Source organism: Carcharhinus amblyrhynchos, chromosome 7 (genome assembly GCF_965287045.1).
Source record: "Carcharhinus amblyrhynchos chromosome 7, sCarAmb.v2.hapA, whole genome shotgun sequence".
Lineage (NCBI taxonomy): Eukaryota > Metazoa > Chordata > Chondrichthyes > Carcharhiniformes > Carcharhinidae > Carcharhinus > Carcharhinus amblyrhynchos.
The window spans coordinates 109522318-109544302 of NC_137330.1; the positions used below are offsets into that span (position 1 = coordinate 109522318).

The following is a 21985-nucleotide window of genomic DNA, read 5'->3' on the forward strand; positions in this document are numbered from 1 at the left end:
AGATTTCTGCTAACCAAAGATATTGAGGGATATTGGGCAATTGGGGGCTATATGGAGTTAGGTTGCAGATCCACCATGATTCTGTTGATGGCAAAGATGCTCAAATGAACAATGGTCTACCCGTGTTCCTATATTCTAAAACAACAGAACTTGTGTAATACGTACATACAACGTTGGGTCCTTCATGTCTGAAACAAAATGAGAAAATACTGAAAGTACCCATCAGGGTAATCAGCCTCTACAAAGATAATAATTGTTCTTGTCCTCCTCAGATTCATGTGGGCCCCCTCATTTAATCTCATTTAAGAATGAGGGGAGATCTCATTGAGACGTATAAGATGATGAATGGGATGGATAGGATAGAGGTGGAGAGACTCTTCCCGCTCAAAAAAGACAGTAGGACTAGGGGGCACAGCCTCAAGATAAAGGGGAGGCGGTTTAGAACGGAGTTGAGGAGGAACTTCTTCACTCAAAGGGTGGTGAATCTCTGGAATTCTCTGCCCGTTGAAGTGGTGGAGGCTGCCTCGCTAAATATTTTTAAGAAGCGGGTTGATGGGTTCTTGATAAGAGAGGGGATTAAGGGTTATGGGGAGAGGGCGGGAAAGTGGAACTGAGCCACGACAGATCAGCCATGATCTTATTGAATGGCGGGGCAGGCTCGAAGGGCTAGATGGCCTACTCCTGCTCCTATTTCTTATGTTCTTATGTAATCTGCAGTATATTGTTTAAAGCGCACTTACATAGTTTGTAGCATACTTTGTTTCAAGTAGGGGAGGCAGCAGTGTAGTGGTATTATCACAAGACTATTAATCCATTTACTCAGTTAATGTTCTGGGGACCCAGGTTCGAATCCTGCCATAGCAGATGGTGGAATTTGAATTCAATAAAAAAAATCTGGAATTAAAAATCTACTGATGAATATGAAACTGTTGTTGGAAAAACCCGTCTGGTTCACTAATGTTCTTTAGGGAAGGAAATCTGCTGTCCTAACCTGGTCTGTCTTATATGTGACTCCAGAGTTACAACAATGTGGTTGACTCTCAACTGCCCTCCAAGGGCAACTAGGGATGGACAATAAATGCTGGCCAGCGATGCCCATGACCCACAGATGAATGAAATAATTTTTAGAATAATTTTTTCCAGGTCTGCAGTCTTAGATTTTGTTTTCACGCGTTGCATTTTTGCATTTATATTCCCACGATGTTCTGCAAAAGAGAATTTGCGACTCCAAATAGCCTCAGGGTTAAGTTTGATTGAATAGACAGGTTGTGAGGAGGCTTTTAAGTTTAAGTTTCTTTATTAGTGTCACAAATAGGCTTACATTAACACTGAAATGAAGTTACTGCGAAAATCCCCTAGCCGCCACACTCCAGCACTTGTTCAGGTGCACTGAGGCCAACGCACCTAACCAGCGCGTCTTTTGGACTGTGGGAGAAAACCAGAGCACCCCGAGGAAACCCACACAGACACAGGGAGAACGTGCAAACTCCACACAGTGTGACCCAAGCCGCAATTCGAACCTGGGTCTTCTGGGCTCTATGAGGCAGCAGTGCTCACCACTGTGCCAACTTTTAAAGGGGGACAGGAAAAATAATACATAACAAAGAACAAAAACAGCCTGGGAAACAGGCCCTTCGGCCCAATGAGCCCGTGCCGCCATTTTAACATTACCAGTCCCCCCCTCCACCCATGACCCTTATCTATTGTTTATGGCAATCCACATTGAGGGAAACTAATTTAGGAACAATTTATTACCTCCAATCAGCCTAAAAGCACATCTTTGGGGTGTGGGAGGAAACCGGAGCACCCGGAAAAAACCCACGCAAGCACGGGGAGAATGCGCAAACTCCCACAGACACTGGCCCAAATCCATGTATCTGCACAGCAAACAGTGATAGTCACTGAGCTGTCGTATTGCCCAGTATCTGGTCCAGTTTAAGCACACACTAATGACATGAAGCACGAGGCTACTCTAAACAATAATCTAGGAGGGAGTTACAAAAATGTCATTTTAGAGAACAAAGTAGCACATATCCCCTGTCACTGGTATTTGAGCGGGAATGGAGGAACTTGCTTGAAGCCCATAATTAATGGACAGTAACCATGGGCCAATTTGAAGGCAAGAACAAGAATTTTGATTTCATGCTGTCTAAGCAAAGTTGCCATCAACAGCGTAAAACTTTTAAACTGCCTTCAGACTTCAGTCCTTACCAAAGTGTCAATATTCTAAATAACAGAGCATCAGTTAAGGCCATTTTCGTGGCCCTTTTTTACACGCTGGTCACCCCTCCTTCCCCCAGTAGGTGTAAATTGCTCATTGGAAATCTGGTATGCATTGATAAGAGAATCACTGAAAACAATTGCCTCTTAAAAGACAATTGCATTTCAAATAGCAGCACTGATTTTTCCCCTCAGAGCTGCTAGCAGTGAATTACAATACATGGTGACAGTGATGAGGTGTATCTCTCCTCTTTGTCTTTCCATCAACCTGTAGGCCTCTGAATTAAATGCTAAGTGAATTTCAGTTTCCCCATTAACTAAATTAACCTGGCAATACAGTGACAGCCACCCAGATCCGGGTGACCCTCTGCTAGTTTTGATGGTAGGTCAGCAATCTGACATGTTAACTCTATTTCTCTCAAAATTTACTTATTATTAGTCACAAGTAAACTTACATTCACACTGCAGTGAAGTTACTGTCATTGCAGTCATTGCAGTGTTAATATAAGTCTATTTGTGATGCTAATAAATAAACGTAGAAAACATAAGGCCCGATTTTACCATTGCTTTGCGTCCGTTTTCGGGGCACGAAAACATGGTAAAGTCGGGCGTGAGGTGAGTAGCGAAATCTGCGCCCATCTCCACACCGATTCCCCCTTTACCAAGGCCGGAAAATGGCCGCGATTGGGACAGTGCCTGAAACGGACGCAACGGCCATTTCAACGCATTTGCATGCATTTACCGGCGCTCCCCCTCTTTACCACCAGAATTGGAGCAAAGCAGACATGCCCCATAAAATGCGCAGGCTCCAGTTAGTGAGGAGGAAGGTGCCCAGCGTCCGATGGCTCTCTGCTTGAAAGGGGGTGTCTGTTGCCACCCTGCCTAAGATCAGTGAGGGGGAAGGGGGACTCAGTTGCCATTCTGCCTGACATCAGTGGGGGGGGGGGGGGAGATGGCTGGCAATCAGTCTGGGTGGCGGCGGTGTGGGGGGATAAGGGAGTCAGTAATGTTGTGGGGTTGGAGCAATGTGCATGGGGGCCAGGAGGAGGCATTAAGGGTTATGGGGAGAGGGCGGGAAAGTGGAACTGAGCAGCGACAGATCAGCCATGATCTTATTGAATGGCGGGGCAGGCTCGAAGGGCTAGATGGCCTACTCCTGCTCCTATTTCTTATGTTCTTATGTTCTTATCCAACCCAGGAGCGATGTAGCAGGGGAACCACATTCTATCTTTTTTTCTCTGTGCATGCGCAGTTGGAGGCACCAATCGGAGCTGCAGCGTTTCGGGCGAGTTAAGCCCGGCCCACAGGCATCTGCGGTGCGATTCAGAATTGCTGATATTTTTGCAGGCAGGACACGTATGGGGGCGCCTGAGAACAGGTCTAAAAGTCGGATCTGAAACACTCCCAGTTTCAAGTCTGCCCAGCGCTCAGAATCAAAACGGTAAAATAGGGCCCAGAATGTCAGCTGAGGGACAGCTGCAGGATCATTTGTGGTGTCCCACTCAGTTCAGTCACATTCGAGACTTGTGCGTAAAGAACAGCATTCCAGGAAGGTGGCCAGAGGGCAGCTAATCCATTGCCTCAGAAAAAGGGATCTGCTTCAAATTACAAGCATTGCACATTGATTGTTCATGTTTCAGTTCACACTGCACAGCTTTGATGTCCCAAAGGGTGGCAGGAAGCTGGTTCACAATCACAGATCCCCACCAGACGGATCACCAGTTCAGTTGTGTGGTTAAGAGCAGGAACTGAGCAAACACTAGATACTTCCTGACAGTAAGGGAGGGTGACCAGAGGCTGACTCACCCAGAGCTGTTCCCATAAATGCTTCCTAACAGTTTATTGAAGAGGGGTCCTGGGAAAACTGGAGAAGGTCGAGGAGAAAATGGGGGGGTGGAAACAAGTTTTCAAAAAAAATTTCTTTCGTAACATTCTTCCCAAATTTCCTTCCCCCTTCTGCATTCTCAAAAACGTTGCTTTCTTCACGTGGATACAATCTCAGAAACTGCAGATGCCCTTTTGATACCTTTCTGAAACATCGGTTATTCATGTGACAGTGAGAATCAACAGACTATCTAACTGCAGACTGTGTCAGCCGTACTCATATGTGTCACCATGCAATGTCTTATAGCAAGAGGGAAATGATGGCCTAATAGTATTATCGCTAGACTATTAATCCAGAAACTCAGCTAATGATCTGGGGACCCGGGTTCAAATCCCGCCAAGGCAGATGGTGGAATTTGAATTCAGTTTAAAAAAATCTGGAGTTAAGAATCTACTGGCGACCGTGAATCGATTGTCGGAAAAACCCACCTGATTCACTAATGTCCTTTAGGGAAGGAAATCTGCCATCCTTACCTGGTCTGGCCCACATGTGACTTCAGAGCTACAGCAATGTAGTTGACTCCAAAGATGTGCATGTTGAATTGCCCCTTAGAATCCCAAGATGTATACGTTAGGGGATTAGCAGGGTAAATGCATGGAGCTACAACATAAGCTTGGTACGAGTCAGTGCAGACTCAATGTGGTTCACTCTCAACTGCCCTCCAAGAGCAACCAAGGATGGGGAACAAATGCTGACCAGCCAGCTGACACCCATGTTCCACGAATGAATTTTAAAAGAAAGATTGATGGCAATAGCTTCCATTCATATTGCACTTTTAACGTAAGAAATATCCCAAGAATATTCACAAATATGTCAGAGGAAGTCATTGAAAACTTGGTTAAGAACATGGGCCTGTTGGAGAGATTTAGGGAGGGTGCAGCAGTAAGGGCCTAAAGCAGTTGAAAGTTCTGCCACGTTGGAGTGTACTGAGGGAGCACTGGACTGGCAGAGATGCGTCTGTTGAATGAAATGTTAGATCGAGGCCCTGGTTGCCTGCTGAGATCACATGAAAGATCCCTTTGCACTAACATTTATGGATCATGTTATGCATCATAACATTTCAGCTCCAGGCCACTTCTGTGGACTTGGGCATTGATCAGATGTTGGTGATCCGTCTTTCACAGAATGCTCCAGAAGCAGGGCAAGTTCTTGGCCACATTGAAAGCCAGATAGTCCATCAGGGCAACAGAGTACCAAACCACTGATGTGTCCAGAACCGGGGGTAAATTCCTGTGATGTCAAGAGAACCTTTCCAGTTAAACAGTGGAACAATTCTTTGTAGTATCATCAAGTTGTAGAGCACAGAAAAGGCCCTTCAGCCCATTGAGTCTGCACTGATAATAACTACCACTAAAGTCACGTTAGTCCCATTTTCCAGCACTTGTCCCATATCCTTGAATGTTATGACATTTCAAGCGCTCATCCAGATACGTTTTAAATGTTGTAAGGTTTCCAGGCTCCATTACCTTCTCAGGCAGTGCATTCCAGATTCCCAACACCCTCTGAGTGAAAATTTGTTTTCTCAAATCCCCTCTAAATCTCCTGCCCCTCACCCTGAAAATGTGTCCCACATAATTGACCCCACAACCAAGGGGAATAGCTGCTTCCTATTCACCCTGTCCATATTCTTCCTAATCTTAAACACCTCAATCTTGTCCCCCTTCTGCCTTCTTTGATTTGATTTGATTTATTATCGTCACATGTATTAGCATACAGTGAAAAGTATTGTTTCTTGCGTGCTATACAAAGCATACCGTTCATAGAGAAGGAAACGAGAGAGTGCAGAATGTAGTGTTACAGTCCTAGCTAGGCTATAGAGAAAGATCAAGTTAATGCAAGATAGGTCCATTCAAAAGTCTGTTGGCAGCAGGGAAGAGGCTGTTCTTGAGTCGGTTGGTGCTTGACCTCAGACTTTTGTATCTTTTTCCCGATGGAAGAAGGTGGAAGGGAGAACATCCAGGGTGCGTGGGGTCCTTAATTATGCCGGCTGCTTTGCCAAGGCAGCGGCAAAGAAAACAATCTGATCAAAAGCAAACAATGCAAGCCTATCCAGTCTCTCCTTACAGCTCAAATGTTCCATCTCCGACAACATCCTGGCGAATCTCCTCTTTTCTGCCTCTAGTGCTGTCACACCCTTCCTATTGTGAGGTAACCAGAACTGTACACAATACTCCAGTTGTGGCCTAACCAACGCTCTGTATAGCTCCAACGTAACCCCCTTGTTCTTGTATTCTACGATGACTGATAAAAGCAAGTGTCTCATATGCCTTCTTAACTATCCTATTTCCCATCCTTAACGCAGAAAGGGGCTGGGGGCAACTATCTTACTCCTGGGCAGCACGGGGAGGCACGGTGGTTAGCACTGCTATCTCACAGCGCCAGGGACCCCGAGTTTGATTCCCAGCTTGGGTCACTGTGTGGGGTCTGCATTTCTCCCCGTCTGAGTGAGTTTCCTCCGGGTGCTCCGGTTTCCTCCCACAGTCCGAAAGACGTGCTGGTTTGGTGAATTGGCCATGCTAAATTCTCCCTCGGTGTATCCGAACAAGCGCCAGAGTGTGGTGACTGGGGGACTTTCACAGTACCTTCATTGCAGTGTTAATGCAAGCCTGCTTGGGACACTACTAATAAACTTTAAAAAAACTTCAATCAGCTGCCGCACAGGCCAGTTCTGACACAGTGCCTGACGGGAATTTTACCGCCCCACCTGCCACAGAAATCAGAGCAGCCGAGGGGCAGGCTATGGAAAGGCCCGTTGACCTCAATTGGGATTTTACAGTTTCAGAACGAGCGAGGCCGCAAAATCCCACACACAGTCTACGTCCAAATGTCACCATGAGTGTTTTCTCCTGACCTGTTGAGTGTTTCCAGAATTTTCTGTTCTTGTTGCTGCCCTGTTCCTACTCAGGGATCTGGCACTGTGTGTATGTCACAGCAGGCTGCGAGCTCAACAGAAGGTAGTTTTATTGGCCACTGCAGTGGTTCACCTGGTTAGGGCAGTGATGAGCTGAGTCATCCAGGCGAGGAAAGTCCCTCTTCCAATTCTTGGCCTACTGGAATTAGCTGATCTCCACCAACATATTACAATTAGTCACAGTGCATGCCCCAGGACTAGGGAGGAGAAAAGCACGTCAGCCACGACTCTCACCAACTTTTACAGACGCACCATAGAAAGCATTTTTTCTGGTTGTATCACAGCTTGGTCTGGCTCCTGCTATGCCCAAGACTGCAAGGAGTTACAAAAGGTTGTGAATGTAGCCCAATCCATCACTCAAACCAGCCACCCATCCATTGACACGGTCTGCACTTCCCGCTGCTTCGGCAAAGCAGCCAGCATAATTAAGGGCCACACGCACCCCAGACATTCTCTTCCACCTTCTTCCGTTGGGGAAAAAATACAAAAGTCTGAGGTCACGTACCAGCTGACTCAAGAACAGCTTCTTCCCTGCTGCTGTCAGACTTTTGAATGGACCTACCTTGCATTAAGTTGATCTTTCTCTACACCCCAGCTATGACTGTAACACTACATTCTGCACTCTCTCCTTCTCTGCAAATGGTATGCTTTGCCTGTATAGCGTTCAAGAAACAATACTTCTCACTGTATACCAATACATGTGTGACAATAATAAATCAAATCGAATCAAATCAAAAAAGCAATCAGAGTTCTTGGTACTCAGCACTGAGGCCGCAGTGGCTGAATCAAGTTTTTAAATTTTGTGTGGCTTTGTGACTCTGATGGCTTGGTCAGTCAAAAGGGTTCAAAACCATTCCATGAAGATCTACATTTATAGCCAGGGTCACTGGACTGACCGAATGATTCAATTCTAATTCTATTTCAGGAGGTTATGGAATTTTAATTCATGATGTGATCCACCCCGTTTTGTTTTTAATCACAGACTCCCTCCAAATCAGTGGGTACCCCTGTTACCCTGTTGAGATGTGTGAACTTTGCAAAGGTGAAGAATGGCTTGATTGACCTCATTTGGCCTGGGCTCACTTTCAAACACCGGCTCTGCAAACGAGCACTTTGTAGGCCTATCATGTAGAGATGATGAGGGCAATTAGGGAAGGAGGGGGAACAAAATACACACCCCGCCAATGACATCTACGCCCCATGATTTTTTTTTAAATGGCCTGTTGCTGAGGTGATATTGTGGCTGGTCAGCTTTGCTTGTTACAGCTTTCCCAATAACATTTGCCCTGGTTTTATTTAAATTCTGTTGGGATAGGGAGGTGTTCTGACAGAGGCAAGAACTCTTCTGAATAGTCCCTTGTGCATCTCCAAATTCTTTTGCCAAGGCCATGTCTTAGACTGCTGAGTTTCGGATCCTTGGAATTTCATCCTTAAGAACATAAGAACATAAGAAATAGGAGCAGGAGTAGGCCATCTAGCCCTTCGAGCCTGCCCCGCCATTCAATAAGATCATGGCTGATCTGTCGTGGCTCAGTTCCACTTTCCCGCCCTCTCCCCATAACCCTTAACCCCCTCTCTTATCAAAAACCCATCAACCCGCGTCTTAAAAATATTTAGCGAGGCAGCCTCCACCACTTCAACGGGCAGAGAATTCCAGAGATTCACCACCCTTTGAGTGAAGAAGTTCCTCCTCAACTCCGTTCTAAACCACCCCCCCTTTATCTTGAGGCTGTGCCCCCTAGTCCTACTGTCTTTTTTGAGCGGGAAGAGTCTCTCCACCTCTATCCTATCCATCCCATTCATCATCTTATACGTCTCAATGAGATCTCCCCTCATTCTTCTAAACTCTAACGAGTACAAGCCTAGTTTATTCAGCCTCTCCTCATAGCTCAACCCCCTCAACTCTGGTATCAGCCTAGTAAACCTCCTCTGCACTCCCTCCAAGGCCAAAATATCTTTGCGCGCTCTCTGCCTCTGTGCAGTTTTCACTTCTTGTAGAACGTATGTTAAAACCTATCTATTTGACCAAGCTTTTGGTCTCTTGGCCTGATTGAACCATAGAATCCCAACAGTGCAAAAAGAGGCCTTCTGGCCCAACAGATCTGCATCGACTTGCTAAAAGAGCATCCCACCCAAGCTCTTCCTGCCATTATATCCCGTAATCCCATGCTTTTACCATGGCTGATCCACCTAACCTGTACATCTTGGGACACTAAGGAGCAATTTAGCATGGCCAATCCACCTAACCTGCATACTTAGAATTAGAACTTAGAAACCCTACAGTACAGAAAGAGGCGATTTGGCCCATGGAGTCTGCACCCGACCACAATCCCACCCAGGCCCTACCCCCATATCCCTACATATTTACGCACTAATCCCTCTAACCTATACATCTTGGGACACTAAGGAGCAATTTAGCATGGCCAATTCACCTAACCTGCATACCTTTGGACTGTGGGAGGAAACCGGAGCACCCAGAGGAAACTCATGGAGAGAATGTGCAGACTCCACATGGACAGTCACCCAAGGTCGGAATCAAACCTGGACCTCTGGAGCTATGAAGCAGTAGTGTTACCCGCTGTGCCAACCATATATCTCCTCTTTTGGCTTGGTGTCAATGTTTGCTTGATTATAGACTGTGAAGTACTGGGGACATTTTAGTAAGTTAAAGGCACTGTAAAAGAAATTTGCATGTTTCTATCATTGAAAAGAAATATTTTGCTAATAACATTTTGTTTGTGTTGTTTATGACTTAATTTCATTATCAATTAATGATTAATTGATTTTAAGGTCACCCAAATAGAGCAGGCCGGCATATTTTTACCCAACCATCATTCATCACTATTTTTATCATTATAGCGAGGGGGTAAAAGACAGTAACTCGTACTTTGAGTACATGTAATGAATAATATTGTACAGTTTTATTCTAAATTAATAAGTGTTGTGTGTTTGAGGTTAAACCTTCAGTATTTGGTGGAAAAACTGACACTTCACAATAAGTCACTTCCTGCTATGGCTGGGTGAACTCACACTATTAGCTGCTGTTTCAGTGAGAGTCATGGAAAAGAATGTGCTTGAGAACACATTTCTAACATCTGCCTAATCGTGAAAGCATGTAGCACCCTGCAACCAGCCCCCTCCCTTCTCCCCCAACACCACCAGTCCCCATTGGTGAGTAAGTGCACCATACGATGTCATACCAAGGCAGAGACAGATCCAAGAGGACTCACAGTCCGGTCCTCATGTGTATTAGCTTATTCAACCTCTGTTTGGGTTGACAAAGGGAATTGACAGGGAGTTTGGTCACAGTAACCCCTATAGTGGGGAAAAGAATATAACCAGATGGAAGTGACAGTCTGGAAAAGACAGGGTGAACCACCAAGTTGGAGGATGGTGTAAGATGTACCAGCTATGTAATCTGCAGGAGGGACAAGATTAACAGGAGGAAAAAGTCCCTGGCCAGGTGGAAGAAAATGCTCCGTGATTCCTACCCACTGGTCTTATTGGAGAGCAGGAGCAGGATCAAGCTCGGCTGTAATGATCTGTACACTCTACTAGATCACACTGCAGAAGGAGGGAAAAAAAAATAAGTGACAAGTGGCATGGTGGTTAGCACTGCTGCCTCAGAGTGCCAGGGACTCAGGTTCGATTCCAACCTTGGGTCGTTGTCTATGTGGGGTTTGCACATTCTCCCTGTGTTTGCAAGGGTTTCCTCCGGGTGCTCCGGTTTCCTCCCACAGTCCAAAGATGTGCATGGCCAAGTTGATTGGCCATGCTCAATTGCCCCTTAGTGTTAGAGAGATTAGCAGGGTAGATACGTGTGGTTTAGGGGTAGGATTGTTGTCAATGCAGGTTCAGTGGGCCGAATAGCAATGTTCTGCGTTGTAAGGATTCTATGAGAATATATGAAATGCAGAAGAGGCTATAAAGCTAGGATTTATTTGTTTATGGGTCTTTCACGGGGAGAGGCTTAACATTGTATAGTGGAATCTGAATATTAATTAGATGTTAAATAAATTTTAGAATTAGAATCCACAGTGGAAAAATGGGTGTCCATGGTTACTCTGGGATACACTGGCTTGAAAAAAATAACACAAATATGCATAGGTCTGTTTTCTGACAGATATATGATTCATAAAGTGGGATTGTAGCAGCTCTGAGGTGGCGCATTGTTAGTGGTGTTCTGTTTTTTAATCCCCCTGTTATTCTACCGCTGTACCTTATGCTGTACGGTTATATCAGATCCCAGCCCACGGAATATTAACCACTCTGGTGTTAAGTCACAGGCAGCTTTAGCGGTACTGCAGAACATCAATGTGTAACATAGTTTATTTCAGAGTTTAATGTTCTTTATCCATATCGCCTACTCTCGAGGCCAGCATCAGGCAAATGTTATTTTGTTGGTAAAGAGGATGGATAGGAACTCCCTGCCTCCCACACTCAGCTAATGCCACTTTGACACAGCTTTGACCAAGGATTGTCTGGACTCGAAACGTCAGGTCTTTCCTCTCCTTACAGATGCTGCCAAACCTGCTGAGATTATCCAACATTTTCTCTTTTGGTGGCAGCTGATGTCACTGTTCAGCCATCTGCCCGGAGATCCAATAAAGTGGCTTCGAGGCGGTCCAGCCCATGGGTTTTTCCTCCATACATGTGGGCAATGTGACCACTGTGACACACCTTTTTGTTTTAAGTTTAAAGTTTATTCATCAGTCACAAGTAGGCTTACGTTCACACTGCAATGAAATTGCTGTGAAAATTCCCCAGTCACAACGTTCCGGTGCTTCTTTGGGTACACTGAGAGCAAATTGAGTGAGTGCACCTAACCAGGAACATCTTTCAGACTGTGAGAGGAAACCGGAGGAAACCCATGCAGACACCGGAAGATCGTGCAGCTTCTGCACAAACAGTGATCCAGGCCGGTATTCGAACTGGGTCCCTAGTGCTGTGAGGCAGCTGTACCTTGCATCTCTTGACTTGCAGCACACCGGCTTAGTATCCTTGTTTTTTTCCCCCAAGTAGGTTTGCCACCTTTCCTTCCCTCTACCTGGTATGTTCAAAACGTGGAAGGGGATTGCTAGGTTTTAGCTGGGGCTAGGAGGATGAAAATGAGAGCTTGAGCTTGAGTTATTACATTAAGAACCAAAATTGTGATACCATACTTTTAAGAAATGAGATTTTTGATGTGTTTTACATGTTTTAACAATGTTTAGAGAGCTCACTCAAAGATCAAGCAGTCGAGTCCAAAACTGGGTGGATTGCAACCCTAGTTTGAGCAGGGTAAAAGTCCACAGGTAACTTTCTGACTTATGATCCTGTCCTTACTTCCCCTTAGTGGGAGGCGGTGGTGTAATGTTATTGTCACTAGACTAGTAATGAAGAGACCCAGGGTAATGATCAGGGGAGCCGGGTTCGAGTCCCACCCCAGTAGATGGTGAAATTTGAATTCAGTAAAAATCTGGAATTAAAAGTCTACTGATGACCATGAAACCATTGTCGATTGTCATAAAAACTCATCGCGTTCACTCATTCCTTTTAGGGAAGGAAATCCGCCATCCTTACCCAGTCTGGCCTACGTGTGACTCCAGAGCCACACTAATATGATTGGCTCTTAAATGTCCTCTGAATGTTCAGAAGGCTTTTAATAGCCAGTGGCACGGCGGCGCAGTGGTTAGCACTGCTGCCTCACATCGCCAGGGACCGGGGTTCAACCCCAGCCTTGGGTCACTGTCTGTGTGGAGTTTGCACATTCTCCCTGTGTCTGCGTGGGTTTCCTCCAGGTGCTCCGGTTTCCTGCCACAGTCCAAAGATGTGTGGGCTAGGTTGATTGGCCACGCTAAATTGACCCTAGTGGTGGGGGGGGGGAGCGATTAGCAGGGTAAATGAGGGATTGTGGGAATGAGGCCTGGGTGGGATTGTGATCTGTACAGACTCAATGGGCCAAATGGCCTCCTTCTGTAGCTGTAGGAATTCTATTCTGTAGGATTCTATGAATAAATGAGCAATAAATACTGGCCCAGCTAACGACATCCACGTTCCATGAACAAATAAAACGAAACTGTTGACTCCGCCTTGGATCTTGGTGCCAGGTGCTTTGTGCCCTGGGATGTGGTGAATTAGAGGTAGCGATTCCGTGTCCCATTGTTCTGTGGTCGATTGGCTGCATTTCAGACTCCAGCCAAGCGGCCTGTCAGTCTTAAGGTCACTTCTTTTGCTTAAAAAAGTTATATTTTTGAATTTTCAAGTAAATGCTGGTGATTCATCCAATAGGTGGTTGTGCGTGAACTCTTAGCTCAAGACGCAAGACAATATGAAAAGAAACCTGTGATTGGACTGCTAAGAAACTGGACTGGTGCAGCGGCTGACAGCATAAGAACCAGGTACACCTACCTCCGTGTAAGCTAATAGGAGAGGGAAAGACTTGCATTTTGTTGTTTGTGAGCTGCTACCACCGTCATTGGTGGCTGCGGCTGAGGGATCGGTACCAGATTACTATGAGAACCAGGGGTTGCTGGAAACCTGAAATAAAACCAAGAGGAGCCAGAAACACTTAGCAGGTCAGGCAGCATCTGTGGGGAGAGAGAAACAGTTAATGGGTTGGATTGTCTGGGGCACCGATCAGATAGGCCAGGCCAGCTCTCACTCACACACACACACACACACACACACACACACACACACACACACACACACACACACACACACACACACACACACACACACACACCCCAATGTGAGACGGTAGAAATGTAGTGTGATGGCATGAGGTCAGGCACCAACATCACCTTGCCAATCTCTGATAGCAGGAAAGGCAAACACAGAAAATGGAAGCCTGCACACTCCCACTCCTGTTTTTAAACAACCAATTAACAAGCTATTGTTGAAGCTCGTTGTCCGTTCCATTATGTCAGGTGTTGGATGGGAAGAATGTTTGGAACCGAGAAAGAGAAGGCAACGCGAGGATCAAGGGAAAACCTTCCTGGGGCAGCAGAGGATGCTGCTGCTATAGGTGGCAGCCATTTTATGTTCTTTGAATTAAATTTGAGCCTGACGTAAGAAGATGGAAGAGAATCAGAGTGCGAAGGGCCTTTACATTTGTAGCTGCGACTGACTTCTTGTTCACGGTAAAACCCCCTCTCCTGCATGACATCCCAGCCTTAGAATCCTGATTGGGTGCTTCGCCTCACCCCAGCCCCCCACCCTTACTCAAAGGGTCAATAATGAGAGGGCAGAATCTTAAGGTGAGGGGCAGGAGGTTTAGAGGGGATTTGAGGAAAATGTCTTCCACTGTGAGGGTGGTGGGGGTCTGGAATGCACTGCCTGGGAGGGTAATGGAGGCGGGAAACCTCATAACCTTTAAAAAAAATACATGGATGAACATCTGAAATTTCATAATATTCAAGGTTATGGGCCAAGTGGAAGTTGGGATTAGTGTAGATTTAGTGTAGTCTTGTTGGTGCAGACACAATAGGCCGAAGGGCCTCTTCTGTACTGTATGACTCTATGGCAAGTTGGAAGAAGGAGGTTCATAATAAAACCTCCATAAATGCACCAACCATAGCCTACGACTGTATTGTTACATTATTCATAAAGAAGTAGGAACTAGTAGTTGTGAAAATGTACCACGTCACATCAAAGGCAAAATGGTGCAGATGCTGGATGTTTGAGTTAAAATGTTGACAATACACGACATAACTGGTTCTGAGGATGAGTCAGATTCAACTCGAAACATTTGCTCCCTTTCTGCCTTCACTGATGCTCCCAGACCTGCTGAGTATTTCCAGCACTTTCTGTTTTAATTCAGGGGCACCACATTTACTGCTACTCTGCATGTTGGCGTTGAGCAATAATGTATCAGCCCACCAGTCACTAGGAAATGAAACTCCAGCCGCTTGAGTCAAAAAATGTAATCAGTTTGAACTTATGACAACCAGGTGTCATAATACCTATCCTCCCTTGAAGGTGTAGCAATATTGCTGGGATGCTGTTGAATGGGTGCCTATAAGTGGCCATTATCCGTGTAGCAGAGAGCTGGAACACACGTATTGGGCTGAATGGACCCCTGTACTCGAACCATTCTCTGATTCCATTTTATATGTAAAATGTAAACCGTGACATGAGTTTCACCAGGCACGCAGCAAGTAGCATCATAGGGGCAGCGCGGTGGCACAGTGGTTAGCACTGCTGCCTCCCAGCACCGGGGATCCGGGTTCAATTCCGACCTTGGGTTGCTGTCTGTGTGGAGTTTTGCACATTCCCCCCATGTCTGCATGGGTTTCCTCCGGCTGCTCTGGTTTTCTCCCAAACTCCAAAAGATGTGCGGGTTAAGTTGATTAGTCATGCCAAATTGACCCTGAGTGTCAGGGGGATTAGTCAGGTAAATCTGTGAGGTTGTGGGAATAGGGCCTGGCTGGGATTGTGGTCAGTGCAGACTTGATGGGCTGAATGGCCTCCTTCTGCACTGTAGGGATTCTATGATTCTGTGACCGCTCCCACCCCTCCTGCCGCGGCCCCCCCCACATACTTTCAGGATTGCCACACTAGTCAACACACCCTGGCATCTCCTGGAATTAAAGATTAGTCTCCTGGGATTGCTGCATTAGACTGGGAGAAAAATCAGAGGGCTTTATTTAAAAAATACATGCTGGCCTAGACAGCAGCACCCACACCCTGTGAAAGAATACATTTTAAAAAAGAGAAACTGAAAATAATAATAGAACAGAATCATAGAATTCTTCGGCCCCTCAGGAATCTGCACTGAAAGTTTTAATGCATGTGAATAATGTGGAAGAGGCAAATGGAAGTTCCTCGGTGAGAATAGCAGATCTTCTCTGAGGCGAGTGTTAGGACGTGTTGAGTATTTCCAGCACTTTCTGTTTTGGTTACGCATATCCAGCATCCTCAGGGCTTTCGTAGCTCTTGTCTTTCTGTCATGCTCGGGTTTGGTTCAATTACTCAGTTTTCGACCCATCAGAAAAATAAATCCCAAGTTTAAACAGCTGCTCAGGCATTCATTCACCACCAGTGCTCACCCCCCACCTCCCTCTCTCCCTTCCCCACACCGCCCCCCCCACCACCACACCCACCGACCAGCACACACCCACTATTGTAGTCATATCAAACCTGGGACACATTCCTGATCACCAGCCTTAACACAGTATGTTTATAGAGTCATAGATGTATACAAAATGGAAACAGGCCCTTTGGCCTAACTTGTCCATGCCGCCTTTTTTTTTAACCACTAAGCTTGTCCCAATTACCCGCACTTGGCCCATGCCCCTCTATACCCATCTTACCCACGTAACTATCACGAAGCCCTTCGAAGTGAGGGAGACGCACCACGTTAGTGTGATATTTGGAGAGAAAGCAGAACTGCCCTGAACATCAGAGGTGTTCAGTCATCTGCTGCTCTCAGGTTTGGAAGAGACAAACAGTTCCTGGCAGTGAAACTAAAGCTGGTAAGACTTTCTGAAGGTTTGTTTCTTGGAATTCGCCCTTCTGTCTGCTTTCGAAAGATATTTTCAAATGTATGTTTACCAGCAGACAAGGCTATCTAAATCAGTTCCATAGATCCGAGCAACAGGACACATAATGACAGGAATCAGACCAAAATATTGCAACATTTGGGCTTTCTGGCAATGTCACCACAAAAGATAAAAGGTTCATAATTATCTTTGAAGTTACTGGTAACAGGCAGCTTGGAAGGAGCATGTCTTTATGTCGATCCTTCATTTACATTTGAAAAATAAATGTATACTGAATTGGTGCTTGAGTTTCCGTAATGATCACTCACAAATATGGAGAAACATATTCTTCACTCCCACCCCCATCTCCTTCAAGGGTGAATTTACAACACAGGTTCGTGTTGTGCGACTGAAACCGTGCACTTTATATTTGTGAATCTAGTTTCATCTCATTACAGTGCAGCAATTTTTTGCATGGTGCCCTCCAGCTCTTTTGTCCTCAAGGGAATGCTGAGTTTCTGTACAGAGAAACATAGAAAATGGGAGTAGGCCATTCGGCCCTTCGAGCTTGCTCTGCTGCCATTCATTATGATCATGTTTGATCATCGAATTCAGTATCCTGATCACACCTACCACTTCCCAGCCCCCACCTCCCCATATACAGCAACATGCTCAGCACACTACGTTGCATTGCTTCATAAAGAGTGAAATATACATGGCCAGATTCCACTTTTCATAGAATCACACGGCTCAGAGGAAGGGCAGTCAACCAATAATGCCTGTGCTGGCTGTTTGAGAGTTATCCAATTCGTTCCACTCTCTTGATTTCTCCCCTTTACGTGTCTATTCAGTTCCCTTTCGAAACTTCCGATTGAATCTGCTTCTACTGCCCTTTCAGGCAGTATGTTCCACATCATATAGCTTGCTATGGTTCCTGCTCTGACCAAGCCCACAAGAAGCTACAAAGTGTTGTGTCTAATACGCAAACCAGCCTCCCATCTATTGACTGTGTTCTACAATTCCCGCTGCCTCAGAAAAGCAGTCAGCATAAGCAAAGACCCCATGCACACCAGGCATAATCTCTTCCGCCTTCTTCCATCAGGAAAAAGATAGACAAGTCTGAGATCACACTACAACCCACTCATAAACATCATCTTCCCTGCTGCCATCAGACCTCTGTACTGAGCTACCTCATATTAAGTTGATCTTTCTCTACACCTCATCTGTAACTAAAGCTACATATTTTGCACCCTCTCCTTTCCTTCTCCCCTATGTACTCTATGATGATCGGTATGTTTTGTCTCTATAGTGTGCAAGGTGCAATACTTTTCACTGTACGCCAACAGACGTGGTAACAATAAATAAAATCAAATCAAACTCGCTGCAGGAAATTATTTTCTTTATCTCTACTCACATTTACATGACTAAACCAGACTCTCTTTATCAATACCTTAATCATACAGCCAATAAAGTTTACACTTCAGAAGGCAGCGGATTTGGCAGTGAGTCCTGGCTTACATATAAGGATTACTTCAGTGCTCCCACATTCGCAGCAGAGAACCAACCATGTCTGAGTTAAGAGTAAAGTCCTGTAAACCCCTGAACCACTCTTGTCAACTGCTGGTATCGTAAGGAAGAGTCTGGCTAAGTATCTGACACACCTTGTGACGTATAAAACAAATGTAGAAGTTGTGTTAAAGGGTGGAAATTGGGCTGTTCAACCAGTAGATGCTTTGCTGGTATTTGGAGCCTTGTTAATTCAAAGCTGCATAATGTGACTCACTTTATCTGCCAGGGATCTGTGTTCCTCATTGATGTTAGTCATTCTGAGACCATAACTACATTTGACCACTTATTGAAACCAGCACTGCAGTCATCAAAGGGGTCTGTGCCACTGGTGAAACTGGGATATATGGACTACATTTCAAAAGTGCTTTGTTGGCTGTTAAACATCTTGGGGTGTCCTGATTAGTGAATGGCACTATACAATTACAAACCTTTCTTTCCTCAGATAGCTTGTGTTGTATGTTGTACTAATGCCTTCACCTTAACCCCTCTATCCCTGAAACAGTGCTTCTATAACTAGCCTCTACAAGGTTATTGAGGGGTAATAAAATCAAGATTTCCGCTGCTGACAGATACCCAGCTACCCGACTGGGCTAACATAAAAACAAAATACTGCGGATGCTGGAAATCTCAAATAAAAAGAGAAAATGCTGGACCGTCTGTGGGGGAGAGAGAAACATAATTCAAGTTTTGAGTCCATTTGACTTATTCAGAGAGATTACTAAAAGCAGACAGCAGTGAATACCTGGACATAGTGGAGGTAGATTATTGAAGAGAGGATTAATAAATCTGAAGTGGAGTAATGTCTCAAATTGATTGGAGTTTGAAACTGTTCAGATCTCTTCTAGTCCTGTACATGAATATGTTCCTTCAGTTTCATTGTAGTTCTGGTTTACCTGCTCCAAAATGTACCTAAAGTAATTTGCTGCTTTTTAACTGTTGAAAATCTCTGACCATATGTTCATTAATTTCCCAATAGTATCCTAGCATTTAACACAGAGACGGTGGGCAGCCTGAGCTTCTTACTGAAAGCACTGAATTACCGAGAGAGGGTCCTTCAACGCAGTTTGGCAGCTAGACTCTACAGTAAGGTAAAGTCAGAACGCAGGTATTTCCGTGAGATTAATGGTTGCTGATCATTTTGTTGTTATTCTCCTGACTCAGGACTGTTTATGTCAGTCACTGAGGTAACGACAAACAAAATCACAACAGGCAGCCAAGAGAATTGTTCAAAATTTGCTTGCAAGGAGATCGTGCTTTTGAACGAATGATTGCAGTAACCCACAGAAGAGTCAACCCAGATTCTTCATGTTCACTTTTCTACGACCAGTTTCAGAGAGGCTTGAAAGCAGGTTGGCCTCATTTCTTCTTGGTCAGTAAATGATGCTCAGCAAGAAGAGGACCTAGAGGGAGGAAGAAAAGAAATGAATTAGTTTTTTTAGTTCCGTTAAGTCCTACAGCAGCCACCACAAATACACCCTGTAGCCACCAGGCTCAAATTTTAAACACCTCTGCTGTCCCTGCTTGCATTCAGATGTTTTGAGCCACAACTTTAATAATTAAGGTGCTTCCCAGTCTTTGGGCATGTTGAAGCCTTGAGTTAATTGAGTCATTTTATTCCCCATGAAGTCAATGGTGAAGAGAAACGACCATGTATACGTATAATTTACTACATTGCAGAAGGAGGCCATTCAGCCCATCGAGCTTGCACCAACAACAACCCCATTCAGACCCTATCCCCATAACCTCACGAATTTACCCTGCCGGTTCCCTGACACAACGGGGCAATTTAGTATGGCCAATTACCCTAACTTGCATATCTTTGGAGTGTGGGAGGAAACCAGAGTATGTAAAATGGCTTCAGATTCCCTATTGCCCATCTCGTGCTACTGCACAAGACAAATTTCTCATCCGTTGTCTTCAGGCTTACCATGTCAATGGGCTTACAAAGTGGGCAACTAGAAAAATAAAATGGCACCCTGTTTGAGATTCGACGGGAAATCCAAACTAAAACAGGATGTGCTGGAAATGTGCGTTTACCCTTTGCAGTATTTACACCTATTTCACAAATTAGCAGATATCCCGTGACTTTGCTCACCTGAAGTCAAAAGATAAACCGTTTAAACCAACAAACATGCAAACCAAAAGGGGAGCTGGTGGCATAATAGTAATGTCACTGGACTAGCAATCCAGAAGCCCAGTCTAATGTTCTGCAGGTTCAAAACCTAGCACGGCTGTTGGAATTTCAATTCAATTATTTGACCTGAAGTTAAAAGCTAGTTCAGCAATGGTGGCCATAAAAACATTGTCATACAAACCCATCTGGTTGACTAATGTCCTTTAGAGAAGGAAATCTGTCATCCTTACCTGGTCTGCATATGACTGCAGACCCACATGAGGTCCACCAAGACCATTCAGCTCCTGATCTCATTACAGCCTTGGAGAGACGAGAGTGCCTGTCCTTGACATCAAAGCAACATTTTACCAAGTGTGGCATCAAGAAGCACGAGTCATAGAGGTTTACAGCATGGAAATAGGTCGTTTGGCCCAACTTGTCCATGCCACTAAACCACTAAGCCAGTCCCAGTTGTCCATGTTTGACCCATATCTCTTTTTACCCATCTTACCCATGTAACTGTCTAAAAGCTTTTTACATAAATAGGAGCAGGAGTAGGCCATCTAGCCCTTCGAGCCTGCTCCGCCATTCTGTAAGATCATGGCTGATCTGAAAATGGATCAGTTCCACTTACCCGCCTGCTCCCCATGACCCTTAATTCCCTTATCAATCAGAACATAAGAACATAAGAAATAGGAGCAGGAGTAGGCCATCTGGCCCTTTGAGCCTGCCCCGCCATTCAATAAGATCATGGCTGATCTGTCATGGCTCAGTTCCACTTTCCTGCCCTCTCCCCATAACCCTTAATCCCCTCTCTTATCAAAAACCCATCAACCCTCTTCTTAAAAATATTTAGAATCGATTCAGACATCTATCTACCTGTGACTTAAACATATTCAACAAGGTAGCTTCCACCGCTTCAATGGGCAGAGAATTCCAGAGATTCACTACCCTCTGAGAGAAGAAGTTCCTCCTCAACTCCGTTCTAAACTGCCCCCCTCCCCCCTTATTTTGAGGCTGTGCCCTCTAGTTCTTGTTTCCTTTCGAAGTGGAAAGAATCTCTCTACCTCTACCCTATCTAGCCCCTTCATTATCTTGTATGTCTCTATAAGATCACCCCTCAGCCTTCTAATCTCCAGTGAGTACAGGCCCAATCTATTCAATCTCTCCTCATAAGCTAACGCCCTCATCTCCAGTATCAGCCTGGTGAACCGTCTCCGTACTCCCTCCAAGGCCAATATATCCTTTCGCAAATAAAGGGACCAAAATTGCACACACTACTCCAGTTGCAGCCTCACTAGTGCCCTGTACAGTTGCAGCAAGACCTCCCTGCTTTTATATTCTATCCCCCTCGCTATAAAGGCCAACATTCCATTCGCCTTCTTGATCACCTGCTGCACCTGCAGACTGGGTTTTTGCGATTCATGCACAAGGACCCCCAGGTCCCTCTGCACAGTAGCATGTTGAAATTTTTCACCGTTTAAATAATAGTCCATTTTACTATTATTCCTTCCAAAGAGGATAACCTCACACTTGCCAACGTTATACTCTGTCTGCCAGATCCTCGCCCACTCACTCAGCCTATCCAAATCTCTCTGCAGGCTTTCCAGATTTCATCAATGATCTTCCCTCCATCATAAGGTCAGAGATGGGGATGTTCAGTGATGATTATTCAGCAGCGTTCATGACTAAAAAAATTGGAGCAGGCTCAATGGGCTGAAGGGCCAACTTCTGCTCCTGATTTGTATGTTTGCCAATCTGAGAAGGCTTCACAGGAAGCAGTTGTGAGAACTGCAAGAAGCAAGCACCATACACAAAATTCT

At 45.2% G+C, this 21985-nt stretch overlaps 2 protein-coding genes across 5 annotated transcripts in view; one reads left to right on the forward strand and one right to left on the reverse strand.

Moving 5' to 3' along the window:
- Positions 1-21985, forward strand: part of acoxl (acyl-CoA oxidase-like) — a 392248-nt gene that overhangs the window by 301259 nt on the left and 69004 nt on the right. For both annotated transcript variants that reach the window (XM_080192936.1, XM_080192935.1), the window contains exons 14-15: positions 13287-13396; positions 19026-19137. In XM_080192936.1, coding sequence (XP_080049062.1) covers positions 13287-13396; positions 19026-19137 — 222 coding nt within the window. The remainder of the gene's footprint in view (positions 1-13286; positions 13397-19025; positions 19138-21985) is intronic.
- Positions 19146-21985, reverse strand: part of LOC145345201 (uncharacterized) — a 559547-nt gene continuing 556707 nt past the window's right edge. For all 3 annotated transcript variants that reach the window (XR_013887040.1, XR_013887039.1, XM_080192941.1), the window contains one exon: positions 19146-19449. The gene's annotated coding sequence lies outside the window, so the exon portion shown is untranslated. The remainder of the gene's footprint in view (positions 19450-21985) is intronic.